General features: G+C 31.8%; 2 protein-coding genes across 3 annotated transcripts; one reads left to right on the forward strand and one right to left on the reverse strand.

The window, feature by feature from the left end:
* Positions 1 to 570: 570 nt before the first annotated feature.
* On the forward strand, positions 571 to 4444 carry LOC146958475 (F-box protein PP2-A13-like). The gene is made up of 3 exons (XM_085739998.1): positions 571 to 1291; positions 1430 to 1548; positions 3783 to 4444. Exons 1-3 carry the CDS (start codon positions 956 to 958, stop codon positions 4201 to 4203), a joined length of 876 nt encoding a protein of 291 aa, XP_085596124.1. The 5' UTR covers positions 571 to 955; the 3' UTR covers positions 4204 to 4444.
* Positions 4445 to 4624: 180 nt separating this feature from the next.
* On the reverse strand, positions 4625 to 7429 carry LOC146958476 (dihydrodipicolinate reductase-like protein CRR1, chloroplastic). 2 transcript variants are annotated; one of them, XM_085739996.1, is made up of 10 exons: positions 7271 to 7429; positions 7061 to 7183; positions 6854 to 6928; positions 6693 to 6749; positions 6255 to 6350; positions 5953 to 6069; positions 5639 to 5731; positions 5437 to 5535; positions 5098 to 5184; positions 4625 to 5002 (listed from the first exon to the last, which is right to left on the reverse strand). In XM_085739996.1, exons 1-10 carry the CDS (start codon positions 7415 to 7417, stop codon positions 4970 to 4972), a joined length of 927 nt encoding a protein of 308 aa, XP_085596122.1. In that variant the 5' UTR covers positions 7418 to 7429; the 3' UTR covers positions 4625 to 4969. The 2 variants fall into 2 exon arrangements, with proteins under 2 accessions (XP_085596122.1, XP_085596123.1); XM_085739997.1 differs by lacking the exon at positions 6693 to 6749.
* Positions 7430 to 16968: the final 9539 nt, after the last annotated feature.

Raw genomic sequence — 16968 nt, forward strand, 5'->3', positions numbered from 1 at the left:
CTTCGAGTCAACCTAAACAATTGTGTCTTCATGTAGCATACAACATTATACTCTATAATGATTGAAATGAACCAAGGAAACTTTTATATTGACATATTATTGGTATAATGTTAGAGATAAAATTGTTAAGGTAAATCCTAACAAATGCCTTAAGCACATTTGTTAATAAGTGCAAAAAAACAAATTTTATCTTAAAAATGATTCATTAAACGCTTTAAAATTTGACTTCTTACAAAAAATATTTATCGTTTATTTTGATTCTTGACTTCTTGGCATGGCCCAATTCAACAAATGATTATTAAAATTTCAAGAAAACAACTTTTTTAACCAAAATCACACGACTAAGTTTTGAACGGTTCACAGTATTTAAACTCTTATTCCTCCTTTTATTTGACATTTTACTGCACAGGTATACTTTTCTTATCTTGAACATGTTACGTTTTGAAATCATTTCATAAAAATGAATAAAATAAATTTGCTATGTGTACACGAAAAGTAAATAGGCGCATATAATCTCCACACACGATGTAGAGGTATATATGTATTTATTTATGTATATGTAAGCTATGTAAGGCTAGAATTAATTAAGCCAAACCCACAATATTCCATGCACCCATATACACGTCCTATTCACCAACAAATTCTTTCCTCTTGTTGGAACTTTGAAGATTAAATTCACATAAAAGAATTTCACTTTATGCCTTTTCCCATCTCACAAACACACACCACTCACATGCTCATTTTTCTAAATTAAAAACTAATATAAAAAAACCAAATGTTCCTATATGCCACCACTCTTCCACACCAAGCCTAGAAAATGAAAGCATTTTCTTCATCTTCACTTTCTCCTCCAATCTCTAACCTATTCTATCTCCTCTTTTACCTTTGAACCTAACCCTTTTCTCTAATCATTTTATTCATTCAACAAATATTTGTTTTTTCAATTAATTCATTTATGGGGTCTAGTATTTCTTCAACTGCATCTATAAGAGAAAACAATAACGAAGACTCTAATTCATCATCATCAAGAACGGGTCTTTGTGATATTGCAGAGAGTTGCATCTCTTCCATACTCATGCATCTTGATCCACCTGATATATGCAAATTGGCTAGGGTCAACCGTGCTTTTCATAGAGCTTCTTCTGCTGATTTTGTGTGGGAATCAAAGTTACCATCATGCTACAAGTTTCTTGCTTATAAATTTCTTGGTGAAGAAAATCTTTCCACTATGACTAAGAAAGATGTCTACACAAAACTATGTCAACCTAATCGCTTTGACGGTGGTACCAAAGTAAGTTACTCTATTTTAGCATCCTTGATTTTTCACTTAGCTTCATTAGTTCAATAGTTTTGAGTATTCATCCTTTTGATTTTTTTTTTCTTCATTCAATTTTGATGATTTCTTGATTTGTTTTTCTTTCTGGTGTAGGAAGTTTTATTGGACAAATGCAGTGGACAAGTTTGTTTGTTCATGTCATCAAAGTCTTTGAAGATAACAGGAATAGATGATAGAAGATATTGGATTTACATTCCAACTGAGGAATCCAGGTGAGAGATGCACTATAGAAATGTATAAATATGGAACTATTTGCCTCTTATATTTGATCTTTGTTTTTATTTTGACCCTGTTTTGAAGGCTATGTTTCTGGTCAAAATTAAACCATGTGTCTTGACTCCTAAACATTTTCAATGTGTGTCTCTTTTCTGTACCTGCTTTGTGTTTACATAAAATTACTAGCTCGTTGAATTATTCAAGCCTGCATTAAAAAGTTAGTCAAAAAAGTCTCAAAGTTTAAAAAGTGATAATGAAAAGTAACATACTTTTTAAGAATGAATTAGGTCTAATATTAAAACATAATCTAACAACATAGATCCATCAATTTAGCCACCATCAAATTATTCACACATCAAGTCAAATAGTTTGTGTAAGAGAAGGTTGGAAAAAACAAATCAAAATCTCACATTGAAATGAGACAAGGTCTTAAAAATTTAGTCACCCTATATTGGGTCAACAACTATCAGATCATTTAGATCATACCTCTTATACATGTTTAGTCTTGAGGGTATGTTAAGAGTCTCATACTAAATTGCATAAAAGTTAATATGAAAATGTGTTTATAACGGTGTATGCGGTGGACAATAAGGGTTGACTCCAAATTTAGTGTAGAAATTTAATTTAACTAATACATTGTTTCTTAATATTTTTCATGTGGCAGCTGAGGTAAAAGGGGGATTTAATCTATAAGTTAAAGTCGTTTTTGAACAAATAAAAAAGAACCTAATGAAAACTTTATTCTATAAATTAAAAAGTTTTTAAGAAAAAGCAGTTTTTGGGTATAACTTGTATGAAACAAGTAGATGAAAGTTTAATATGTTCGGCTCTTTTTTTGGTCAAATAATAAATAGTAGGCTACGATGCAAAATAATATGAAAAGAAAAGAGTGATGCTACCTACATATTTTCAAACTAATGGTTATAGAAGTGAAAGTGGTACAACCGTACAAATCAATTAAAATCAATGGCAAAGAGCCAAAGAATAATCTGAACAACCCCATGGATTAAAATATCATTTAGTTTCTTTTCATTGAGGAAAATTGTAATATCTAAAGGAAAATGCTAGATATCAAGAATGATTTTATCAAGAAAAATTCAAGAATGACATGGCAGAATAATTACCCTTAGATTTCAGTCCCACCACCCCATGATTTCCGCACCACCCCATGATTTCCGGTCAGGCTGAGATTTTATTGGCTTACATTAATTTCAGGACAATTTCTTGATAAAATCTAAGGGCGATTATTCTGCCATGTCATTCTTGAATATTTCTTGATAAAATCTTTCTTGATATATAGCATTGCTCATATCTAAATTATTATCTTTTCAAAGTCTTATATAGGCAATTAACCCTAAAAATTTAGAAGGAACTGTTGTTTAAGGATTTTATTTATATTGAAAATCTTTCATTATTAGTTGTAGAACATGACATTTTCCTGAAATTACGATGGAAGCTTTCTCACCCTATGGCAGTTTCTTTATGAGGGGGCATTGATTTTAAAAGCCTATTTGCAAATTGGCTTATGTTTTTATGGTCAAATAGCATTTTATGGATAATTTAGGAAAAGAATGAAGAGTGCAAGCAATCTGCTCAAAGAATATATTATCGAAACATCATGAAAATGACCTTTGTTTAAGGGAAAGTAATGTTAACAAATATCTATTAAAATGGCTAAAGTAGAGAAGCAATGCCATATTCTATTCGTGGAATATGATTAGTTGTGTTGCGTCAATTGCTTGCCACAAAAGCTTCTATTTGCCCAATTATGTGAAGTGTCTTTGGTCTAAATTTATATATTATATTAATAAACTTAGGATATATTCATGCTTTTGAATTATACGCATTTTACTTGGCATAAAGACCCCCCTTCTCATTATAATATGCGATCCTCAACCGTTAATATTACTGCTTTTCTTGGAATATATCCCAATTGGTTTGTAGACAAACAGAACTATAAGTTAGTAATGAAGTGACAAAATAATATTACTAGCATATCCTGTAAAAAAAAATAGTGGTCACACACATATAATTTAATAATTTTTTTTTTTTAAATCTTATCAAAAATAAACATTAGGTTTAACTTTTAAGTTAGTATTAAGAAGTTTCTGCGGTTGACATTAACATAAGCAAAATCTTTATTAGTAAATGTAACTATCTCCAAAACTAATTGAAAATGCAAAATGGAAAGTGTAACTAAAGTATTTTTTTTTATTTTTTGTATTCACAGGTTCAAGAATGTGGCATATCTTCAACAAATGTGGTGGGTTGAAGTAATAGGAGAGCTAGAGTTTGTATTCCCTGTGGGAAGTTACAGCATAACTTTCAGACTCCAATTGGGAAAGTCATCAAAACGATTGGGCAGACGTGTGTGCAACGATGATCAAGTTCATGGCTGGGACATCAAGCCCGTTAGATTCCAACTCTCTACATCGGACGGTCAGCGTTCAATCTCAGAGTGTTATTTGCATGGGCCAGGGCAATGGGCTTATTACCATGTTGGAGATTTCATGGTTGTAAAGCCCAATGAGCCCATAAAAATCAAGTTTTCTTTGGCTCAAATTGATTGTACTCATACCAAAGGCGGCCTCTGCATAGATAGTGCAATCATTTCTCCAACTGTGTTTAGAGAAAGACTCAAAAAATTATAGCTGGCTATTATAATGTACGCTGTTTAATTGTGTATTTATATAGTTATATTAGAGAGGGAAGAAAAAAAGAACAATTTCTTTTAAACAGATAACATAATATTTGTGTTTGTACGTAGTAATTGAAAATTACTCAAGTTAGCCCTTTATTTTAGGTGGGTTTGAGCGTTCTTTTGTAACCTGTATGTATGCAGTTTACTTTTATGAAATATATATACAGTTGTTATACAAGGTTGAAATGTTAGTTTCTGTTATGATATTTATATAGTTATTTTTTAAAAATTTGTGTTCAAATCCATTAGTGTATCAAATTTAAGATTTTGCATTTGATATCCTTGCATGTTCAGGAACATGAGAACTCAAATAACTTGGTTAAAGTGCGCATAAAAGTTAATATGAACGAATTGATAGTCCACCAAAAGACTTGCACACTACTGATACCATCGTATAATTTGGGTAGGGTCTAACTCATACATGATTTTGTTGTTTTTGAAATACACATTTATGACATTAGATTGTACAAGCATTCCTAACTAGCTAAATTGATTGCTTTTGACCCTTTGTGTATGAGATGAATGACATTATTGTATGTTCTGAATTCAAAAAAGTCCTTACAAAATCCTCGAGTCACGTTCAGAATGCTAATGTGTAGAGAGAAAATCGGAGGTTATTTTTTCATTTATTTTCAACCAAACCTTGTCTATGATATTTGTCAATATGCTGGTCCAGTGAGTCGCTTGAATTTAACCAAGGTAGCATTAGCATATGATCACAAAAACTTCTCCAAGCCGTATACCAAGTTCTTCAAAAATGAAGGGGAAACAAAAAGATTGAATCAGACCAAGCAGAATGATTAAAAGAAGCTATAAAAGCTTAGACTTCAAATAATTAAGGTACCTTGAGGCGCACTACTTTTCTAATGGCTAATAGCAAGCCTGGCATAAGACATTGTACATCTGTGATATCATGCTTGATGGTGTAAATCTGCAGAAATTGACCTCATAATGAGAAGATAGTACACTTTGGTTCCTTAAATTGACTAAATTTTAAAAGTAGTGAAATAAAAAATCTTCATTTAAATTAGTCTTTCTTTTGAATCAGTTAATTTAGTTTTGAAAATTGTCGCAGAAAGACTAATGTAAATCAATGATTTTCAATTTTACGAGTCATTTTTATATTTTTGTGAGTAAGTTGGTTATTGACATGTAGAATAAAATGTGTTCACCAAGGACATGCCTCTCCAAGACCAGAAAAGTGAACTGTTGTACTAGAGGGAAGCCCTGGTAAAACCAAACTGTGCACGCGAATTCCATCTCCCAAAGCTTGACCCCTTGCCTTTGTCGTGTGATAAATAATTAAATGAAACAAGTTAGATATCTCACTTGTAGTATTTATTGTTGTGTGTATTCATATGAGATGAAGTTGTTTATGTCCTTACCAAGACATCTGTTGAGGAGTCTTCTCTGTTATAGATTTGACCGAGGTTAGAGAGATTGTTGGCAATTTGGTTTGCTTCGGCCGATGGAAGATCCTGTATAACAAGAGCTTCTTCAGTATATTTGGTTTCACATTTTTTAGACCTTTCTCCGTCTTCGTTTGGGAATGAAGATTTTATTACATGTAAAAGTTAGTTATACCAGTCAGTTAAGTTAGCTTAACTAACTAGTGTAACAAACATTTACCTCTAAATAGATTTTACCATAAGTGGATATTGAACATAAACAAGGAAAAATAAAAATGATTCATTCTTACATTTGCATTAGCCTTGGATTCCACAATTTCGACATTGCGGTAATGGAAAGAAGCTGAAATTGCAGCCTGCTGCAACAATATTGATCCTATTGAAAGCGTTGGAGCAACCAAGACACCCTGTCATTATAGTTAACCAAATGCCAAAAAAGAACAAATGGTTTAGTAGTAGCAGATTTAGTCGGAAGTCTGTTTTGTATAAAGTAGGAAATAACTGAAAGGACAAAAGGATATATAGAAAAGAGAACATAATTAAGTTCAAGCAGACTATGCATTAGTTCTTATAAGTCTCACCCCTTGCTCACCATGCTGGCCTTCTCACAGAATGCAGATAATGCTGCAACCGTATCTAATTTGATTCGTGGCACGTACACAACACTTTTCATGCCAAATGCTGTTGCCTATATTGTGAAGAAGAATCAATCAATGTTCGAGTATTATAAAATCACAGCCTAATGCTACAAATATAATTTATGAGTTACTCCACATAATCTACTCTTCAATCTTGGCCTATTATCCTATCACTTGAAATCATTTCCTTCAGCTATGAAAAATTGCTTTGAAAATTCTGTCTATTACTATCACAGTAATGCTATTTTTAGCTAATTAAGAATCCCAATAAATAAACTATCAGTCTTAGCCAAGAACCATTTAATTTACACTTCATCTTAAATGCATATTTTGGCCAACAATATATAAGTATGTTCGTAACCAGAACTCAAACCTGTTTTACATTGTCATACATTGTCATACACTGCGGAAGGGTCGGTGAAATCGACTACGACCGCTGTGGCCTTGGACTACAAATTGCAATTCAAAAAGTCATTGTAGATACAAAAAGATTAAAGAAATACTAATTGAATAATACCAAGTTTGTTATTGCTAATTCACAATTTCACATTACCTGAGATATAGAACCCAAAACCATAGTAAGGTCATTTAGTATAGGTATTTCAAGAGGCTCTTCCATGCCACAAAGCTACAGGAAAATAAAAAATTAGGCCATGTTAATTAAGTGCTTATATAAAAGTCATTTCTATAATAAATAATAAAATAAAGTCAAACTATTTTCATATAAAAGCCATTTCCATAAGCACTCTTAAACAAAAACCTGTCCAATATCTTCCCCAACATGTTGAGTATCAATAGCTCCAGCAACTTCCATTCCTCTGGCCTTTGTCACAGCTAATACTGCTGCTCTTCCTACCTCCTTTGCTGCTCCATTTATTACAACCTGTTCCACAAAGGGTGTTGAAAATTGAAATCACAAATTTGAACTGAATCAAAGTGTTGAATTTTGAAATGCTCTTTAAGTTAGTACCTTTATATTGCTTCTGCTTCTGCTTCTGCTTCTGCTTTTGCTTCTGCTTCTCAACACAAAGGAAATTATAGAATGATTGCTTCTGCTTTTGACCATTTGAGAATTCAAGTAGTTGATGGAATGAAACTGGCAGCTTAAGGCAGCCATTGCTGCTCAAGTCTCCTTGACCAAAACAAGATAAGCCTATATATTTTGTGACACGCATAGTTTGAGCTGGGTAATATTTTGATAGATAAGGTAACGTTTTGAATAATTCTTAAATTATTTACATGTGCTTATACATACAGTTGATTACTTGAATAATTGAAGGTTTTTGGTATAATTATTATTTTAAATATTTTTTTATTTTTAAATTTGGTATCTAGAATAATCGACTGATTCGGGTTATCAATCTCACAATCCACTAATTTGAGCGACCAATCCTACAATCCACTAAGAGAGACCAATTAAACCTACAACAAAGCATGTATGAACCGACTTAACCATAAATGTTGGTACTTGAGAGATTCGAACTTGAGACCTTGACAAGAGCATATTTCTAGGTCTCTTACATTTATCATCAAGTGAATCGTTTCATAAAAGGATGTGTCATTTCATTGTCTATGAACATCATGCTAATTTTCTATATTTTTAAAATAAATTAACATTTACTATTATCCCTAATAATTAAATTAGACATTTTTTCTTTCAAAAAAAATAAAATTAGACATTTTTTATTGGAATGCAAATTAATAATTTTGATTTGCCATTCAAGTTTGAAAACAAATACAAGGGCTTCTATGATAGGAAAATGCTCTTCTCCCATCAAGATTTGCTCACTCCCAACCAAACTCCAAAAATACTCTCAGCATGAGTTAAGTCACGCATGTGTATGTAATCAGCGTGAGTTAACTCACGTTGTTACTGATATATCAGCAGTTAACATTGAATGTTATTTAACTAAGTCATTAATGACTCGTAATCTTTACACACTCTTAATTGAACCAAATTACGTCAGTTTAACAACATTATCAGATAATACGACATAATCGATCCAAATTAGACAAATTCGTAGTTAATAGCACAATCACACATAAACGATCCAAACGATCAAAATTACACAAATTCATTGTTAATGACGCATAATCACTTAATCACACTTAATGACACATAAACGATCCAAATTACACAAATTCATAGTTAAATTACACAATCACATAATGACACATAAACAATCCAAATTACACAAATTCGTCTTTAATGCTAGAGCGGGAATGATTATATCATCTGCTTCTGTATTTGATGTAAAAAAAACAAAATTATAGGAAAGTGATGTATACAGGTCATTTGTCTGAGACATCTGTTCCTTAGATGGCTGATCCTAAGATTTTTGGTGTCCTAGGTGAAACATTAAATTTTTACCCTTTTAATTAGGCAAATTATATGGTACACCCAAAATTTTGAGTGTACCGGTGCTCCAAATCATTAAATTAATAATTAAGTCAGTTTTTTTTTTGAAAAAAAAGAATTATTTTTTATCGTTGAAAATTATAATAATTAAATCTTATTTACCAAAAGCTTCGACGAAATAAATTTTATTTTTTTTGAATTTTTATTACTCATAACAAAGAATATTGATTATTTTTTATGAAAAAATGTTAAAAATTTAATATGATTATGATAAACAATGAAATGACGTTTTTTTCTTATGAAATGATGTTTTCTAAAATATAATATTGACAAATAACTATTTATTTCATAAAATGATCGTTAATTTATAAATTTATGAAGCAAGAGTACCGGTACACCTCAATTTGTGAGGTGTACCGTAGAAGTTCCCTTTTAATTATTCTAATATTTTTCTTCTTGCATTTTTTGCTACAAAAGGTTTATTTATAATCAATGTTCTCTAAAAATGTATTTTTAATAAAATTAATCAAAGAGAATAATATATATATATATATATATATATATATATATATATATAATACTAACTACTAAATAAAATTAATAATTTTGGTGTCCCTAAAAAATGGTGGCCAGAGCTGTCGTTCTTTCCGTCCACCCTCGGAGCCACGCCTACATGAATCCTACATTAGAATGGTATTCTAGGACTTTTATGGATAATATGAAAAGATAGAATTCCGATATAAAAAGAATGGTATTCTAATGGATCCTACATTGGAATTCTATCATATGTTACATATAATATAGCGCCATCTTCCGTATCTATACTTTTTTTTTTGTCTTAGATGAAATGGTAATCGAGTGAAATTAAACTCACACACAACTTTGAGGTCCCGGGTTCGAACCCGGATCACGACGTCCAACCTTGTAATTTTGATATTTGTCAGTTGAGTTAGGACTTCTAGACTCATACATATTAATAAAGCCAATACTTTTTTTTGATGTAGCCTTTTTTAAATACTAAAATGCCCTATTCAATTATATTTTCCACATTATTAACTTCTCATAACACACGATCGGTTAGATTTTAGTGCCGGTTACTTCCCATTAACTTCTCACCTCACACAATTGTTAATAGGATAAGAGCTTTGCTACATGGTGCGAGAAATAATAGTACCATTGGCACACAAATCATGCTGGTAGTGGTATTATATTTTCAGAATATATGAAAGTCAAAATAAATTACAATCTAATGAAAGATCAAAAGGTGCCTATTAATTCGTTGTTTCTCGTTGATAGTTTTGTTGCACCATCAAGCTTTTCCCATAGGATAATGATACTTGGCATGAAAATAATTTCGCGCAAATCAGACGAGGTAGTATTCAGCTTGCGTGGATGCTATTTTAATAGTCCATAACTCCATATTATCAGTGGCGTTGCCAGGAACCTGGACCAGGTGGTTCATATTTGTGAACTTTAATTACTAATAATTATAATAATATATTTAATTACTAATAATTATAATAATATATTTAATTACTAATAATTATAATAATATATATTCAAAAAATTACATTGCATCAGTGTACCTTGTAGTCAAAATACTTCATATGCATACTCTACAATTGCTCCCTACGAGGTGCCATCTTCTGAAATCGTTGAATAATCAACTCCTTATCAACCTTTTTGAACACATCTCTCTCAATTTAAGTCACAAGACAATCGTTTAGAAAATCATCTGCCATTTGATTACGCAATCTGCTCTTCACAATCTTCATAGCAAAAAAGGCTCGTTCAACGGTTGTTGTTGCAACAGATAAAATCATTGCTAACTTCAAAAGTCGGTAGACAAACGAATAAGTAATATGCCTTTTAGTTGCAACCAATTTTTTTGATAGATCACTTATTCCTTTCAAAGATGCAAATTCTGCACTTTTACGCATATCAGAGATGTAAGTCTCAAGTTGACTATCAAGGAATACCAATGCGGTTGGAGAAAATTCACTTGGATAAAACTTGGCAAATTCAATCAACTTTGCCTTGTCAAAACTAGAGAACAAGTTGGTTCGGCTCAAACACTCCATGCAAATAAGCAATCGACTATTTGTCTCATTAAAACGATTATTGAGTTCTTGAAGCTGCATATCCACAACAGTATAAAATAATTCAATGCGGTAATGACTCTCTATTGTGATAGATTCAACATTACCTCCACGTTTTGATTGTCCACGAAAGTATATATCATCCATGTTTGGAATGCTAATGCCATGCTTATTGCAAAAAGGTAGTGACGTGGTGGAAGAAGGCACGGTCTGTTGGTAGTGCGCGCGGTGGGCGGTTGCCGTGTTCGTAGTTGAGAAGCTCCACGAAAATAGTGCGAGAGAGAGAGAGAGAGAGAGAGAGAGAGAGACAAAGAGGAAAGGAGATGCGTTGCGCGGTGGTCTGTTAGTGGTGGTGCGCGGTGGTTTTTCGGCGGCGGGATTGAGAACGCAAGGAATGAGGAAAGGAGATGAGAGTGCGTAGTGTAGAGAGAGGAAATTTTAAGAAAATGAGTTGAGGTTTGAGTGTTAGACTGTCTTGGGTTATCCCTTGGGTCAAGGTGCAAAAAATTAATTCCAGGGGGTTCAAAGTACAAATAATATTGGGGTATTGGTGTAATTTTATTAAGTTCAGGGGGTTCAGTTGAACCCCCTCACTACTATGTAGCTCCGCCCCTGCATATTATAATTCCAACTCAAAGGATCTCGCATTATTACACTAAGGTTGTGTTTGGTAACTACGAGAAGCTAGCTTATAGCTTGTTGGATTAGTTTATAAGCTTGTTGGATGAAAACATGATGTGTTTGGTAACAAGCTTTTCTCACGAGCTTATAGCTTTTTTTGAGAAGCTATTTCAAGTAGCTTTTGAGCTTATAGCTGATAGCTTTTTATATTATCTTCCAATTTTAACCTTATTAATTTTATTTATTATTTTTTTAATAAGAAAAAACTACTCATATTCATATGTAACTACCCACTTTTTATATCTTTAAAAAAAAAGAAACTACCAACTTTTTGGTGCAAAGCCACTCGTTTTCCTTTTTTCTTTTAACTTGCTTTCAATTCATATAATATAATATAATATATAGTTTTAAATAAAATCTACAACGAATAGTAAAACCATTTTAGTTAAATAAAAAATATTAATTGAATTCATAAAAAAACATTTATCACTTTGGAAATGAAAGTAATTTAAAATAAATTCAAATATTTAAAATTAAATAAATAAGTAAACAAAATGTGTATATAATTTATAAAAAAATAAAAAAAAATACATGTCCATTTATGTCATTTTATATTTATCAGTCACGTCAACAGCTAATTTTACCAAACACATTATTTTTAATAAGCGAGTTTTTCAGCTATAAGCTAGCTTTTCAGCTATCAGCTAGCTTATAGCTTATTTTTACCAAACAGAGCCTAACAAGTATCACGACAGCTGTGTTGCCTGTTGCCTCTAACGGTGGAAGAAACTTCTTAATACCCAGCACTTTGTTCACCTTCTAAAATACCCAAAATTGCAATGATTGCATATTTGTTGGTAAAATTAATAGGGAAATACTGTGTCCGTGGGCAATGGTTAAAAAAATAAATATAGTAATAATAAATTGAAACTTGTGTAATTAATTTCTCAAAATTGTAAAAAGTGTTGTTTTCAACTTAAAATTTGCTTTTTTGACTTCTTTAATCAGTGTTCGGAGATTCTGGTTGGCATAACCTAAATTAATGTTATTTACTAACATACATTTATTAATTATAGTTAGTTGGGTGAAATTCAATAAATAAGAGTATAAGAGTAAAAATTAAAATAAATGTTGTATTGAATTTTTAAAGTGACAATTATATTAAGATAAAAAAAAGTGCAAACAAGACAATTATTACTAGACGAAAGAAGTATTAAGAAAATTGGTTAGTGAACTTAAAAAATAAATTGGTTAGTGAATTTTATGTCTCGATTTAATAGGTAAATCTTTGTAAAATTTTCATATTACAAGATAACCTTGCTGTATTAACATAACAGGTGCAGTAGGATTATTGTTTTTTCATCCAAAAAAAACTAACACTCGATACATTGCGAGTCGTATACAATATGACCGTGAGCTGCGAGTCTCTAATTCAGCACACACGTGCGATTATATAGCTGTAACAAACTTTGTCTTTACATATCTTACAAACATAATCCTCCCTCCGTCCCGCAATACTTGACATACTTGACTATTTCACACAGATTAAGAAAAATATAAAGATGAAAAAAAGAGATTGATATTTTTACTGAATTGCCCCTATTATTATTTTTAAACCTTCACTTTTTTAAGTAATGATTACTTTTTTTGTTCCACTACAAACTTTTACATAGAGACCACAAAAAGTAACTATAAGGGGTAGACTTGTCAAATTTAGCTTAAAAATTTGAGAAGATCAAGTATTGTGGGACAATTTTTTTTCCTCCAAATATGTCAAGTATTGTGGGACGGAGGGAGTAGTAGAAAGAACGAGTAAAAAAAGAAAAGAAAGAGAAGAGGAGAGAGAAACCAATTTGTTGGTAAAATTAATATTAATTATTAAAATATTGTTATTAATTATAGTTAGTTGAGTGAAATTCAATAAATAAGAGTATAAAATTGAAAAATAAAATAAATATTGCATTAGTATTTTAAAGTGACAATTATATTGAGATAAAAAAAAATACAAACAAAATAATTATTATGAAGCGGACGAAGTATTAAGAAAGTTGGTTAGTGAATTTTATGTTTTGATTTTATAGGTAAATCTTTGTAAAATACCCTTTGTCTTTTAATCTATAGCATTAAATTTACGTATTGCAAGATAAATTTGTAGGTGTCTCTGTTTGTGTGGCGTCTCTTTCGTAACAGGTTACCTACCAAAGACAACTTGGTGTGTCGGCGAGTCATTCATCCAGACAACGCCACGTGTGCTTCGGGGTGCGGTCATCCAGAATCGACCAAACACTTGTTCTTGGATTGTAACACTTTTAGTTCTCTTTGGTATCAGGTATGGCGTTGGTTGGGCATATCCTCGGTAATTCCTGGTGATATTCGACATCATTTCAGTCAGTTTACAAACATGGCAGGACTACCGCGTGAGTCTCATTTGTTTTTAAGAATTATTTGGTTTGCTACTGTTCGGGTGTTGTGGAAGGAGAGGAATAATTATGTTTTTCAAAATGCGGTTTGCTCTTCTTCTGAACTTCTTGAGAAGGTGAAACTCAATTCCTTCTTATGGCTTAAAGCAAAACAGGCGACATTTATGTATAATTACCATGATTGGTGGAAGCATCCAATCCCTTGTATGGGTGCCCGCTTGTAATCTTTTGTCTGTTTTTTTCGGTGCCTTGGCTTTTAGCACCTTAACATTGTAAATTCGTGGATGGTTCTCCCTTTGCACTTCTAGTGCGGGGAGTTCCGTTGTTATTTATAATATATCATTTTTGAAAATTGTAGTATTAATAACTGTATATTTTTTTTTGAAGGATTAATAAGTGTATATGTAATGGAGCATGATTATTATTTTATCGGTCCAAAAAACTCAAACTCGAGATATTCCGAGTCAAGTTCCACTTGAAGTAGTTTTTCATTTTTTGGTTTCAACACTTGAAGTAGTTTAACATATGGGTTTTTATTATTTGGTAGGTTTATGTGTGTGGAGATTTGATAAATATTATATGGCAAATTTTATAGTACATCCAAAAGGAAAATGATAGTGCATCGGTACACTAAGCCTTTAAATTAAAAGTTAAATAATTTTTTTTCTTTTTAAGAATAATAAAATATTTTCTATTATTTATAATTATAATAAGTAAGTCTTATTTAACAAAAAAATCGACGAAAAAAAATTAACTTTCTAAAATATAAATGTGGACAAATAACTTTTTATTTTATAAAAATAATCGTTTTGCTCCAAAAATTAAATCGCTGATTTATATATGGACGAATTTTTTCAGTCTTCGTTACTCATAGTAGATAATAGTGATAATCTAACATGCCACCGTGACCAAATAATTTGATTGGTAAGACAATCAAATAAACTAACGATTTTTCCTCAAAAAATAAATAAACTAACGATTTATTTGGGTGGTAATTTGAGTTTCAGGCGTTATGACAGCTGGCTCTCTCAAACAAAATATGTTTTTTTGATGATTTATTTATATATTTTTCAAAATAAGAATGAGACAGAAACAACACACACGAATGCTTTTTTGTGTTTGTTTTAATTTAACGCTTTTGTTTAAAAAAATTCTTCATGCAAGTAAACAAAGCGTGAGAGTGTGTTGCCTGAACATATCATGACGAGAAAGACTTGTGTGGACTTTGACCAAGGAATGAGTTTGGTCACACACATAATTTTTTCTTTCTTTTTTTATTTTTTCCATTTTCTCTCTCTTCTCTCTTCAGAGAAGTATATTTCTCCATAGAAGTATTTTTCTACCATGGCTATATAACCATAACCATAACTAACAAAGTCGGTCAGAAACAGGAGAGAGAAAGAAAGAGAGAGAGAGAGAGAGAGAGAGAGTGGACAACAATGGCGTCCATGGTTGATCGTGATGAAACTCTTGTGGCCTCGGATGGATCATATCGGGAATACGTGATGGCACCTGAACGGAGGAGGTTCACAATGACAGTTACGGCTCATGCTCAGATAGTGGATGCTTGGATTAGCTAGAAATTGGAGATGGCATCAGAACTCTTCCCTCCGCCGCAACGCTTGAAGGTTGGACTTGGCGTTCAATTTAACTGCGGCTCTCTTGGAGCTGACACTGTTTAATTCTGTGTCTGCGGTAATGTGCTTGTTTTTCAGGTTTCACATGCTGAAATTGTTCCTAATTCGTTAATCAAGTTTCTGTCTACTTCACTTTGGGATTTTGTTTCCTTCTACCCTCCCGAGGACATCATAGTCAGATTGCTCAACTCTCGACATCGCTTGGAGCTTACGTCAAAAGTGTTCCATCTGAAGGATCTCTTACCACTTGCGCACCAACACTTCGGTCTTCGTCATATCATGGATGATTATTTGGGGATTCAGGGATATAATCTTCACATCCGTTCACCAGCGTATTACTGGAGTTCGAGGATCCTATTAGAAGATCAAGTTACCCTTGCTGGTGTTGTGCCGTATGTAGCTTCGGAGGTGTCTTTGACTTTGGTTAGACTTGCAACTTTCATATAATTCTGTTTCTTTCATAATTTCTTAAGTTTGAATTGATTTGGAAACCAACATGTTTTATGGTTTGTTCATCGAGTTTAAAAAACGAAATTGATATGGATGACGAAATGTTGGTGTGCTTGGGTTTTCGTTTTATATTATACTTTGAAATTGTTTATTAAATTTGACAAATCACACATAAACTCAAAACCCACTCTCAAAACCGTTCAAGTGGTTTGTTAAATTTGAAAAGAAATTGGGTTTGGGTCTTAACGTTTTTTTATTAGAGTGTAGTGAATAAACCATAGTTAGTTGATAATTAAACTATGGTTAGTTAGTTAGTTAGAGTGTTTGAGAAACTTGGAGAGCAGGTTATCTAGATAGCTTGGAGAGCAAGCAAGTTAGTTCTATAAATAAGTCTCAACTATTGTACTCTCATTATCTTTTGATCAAATAATTCTCTGTAATCTTTTTCAATTCATAATGAAATTCAGTTACAACTTTTCTTCTTTGTGAAGCTTTTCTTCTCTTAACCATGGCGTTTTCTTCTCTTTTTTTTTTATTAGCATGCATTTTGGTTTCCAAACAATGTAGCATCTTACTAATTTCTTGTTCACTTTTATTTGAAGATCAAGATAAGGTATATTTTATTCAGTAAAATAGGACAAACGCATTGTCAATCTTGAAACTGAAATGGGAACGGAATGGCTAAAAATAATTGATATTGTGTGGAAGTATCAGTAGTAAATCATAATTGATATAAACGTTTGGGAGAAGAGGAGTATATTCAATTGCAAGAGACAAATCCAAATCAATTGATCTTCAAACAACTTAAAAAGATATAAATCAGGAAAATCACTGCAAGATCAGATTCCTAAAAAACAATTAAAGGCCGCTCACGTATTTTATTTCACAATAAACATGGAATCTCCATTGTTACCAAATTCAAGTTTATTGCAATCCATTTTCAACTGATTGTGTGGATAATAAATATGACCATGAGCGCAATGTGAATAATTGGAATACATAGATTCAAGCATACAATTCTTTTAACTTGGGATAAACAAAGATTTTGGACTGATTGTATAAAACAAATAACATGAGAATTA

Source organism: Medicago sativa, chromosome 1 (genome assembly GCF_051527215.1).
Source record: "Medicago sativa cultivar Bolivia chromosome 1, Bolivia_mono, whole genome shotgun sequence".
Taxonomy (NCBI): domain Eukaryota; kingdom Viridiplantae; phylum Streptophyta; class Magnoliopsida; order Fabales; family Fabaceae; genus Medicago; species Medicago sativa.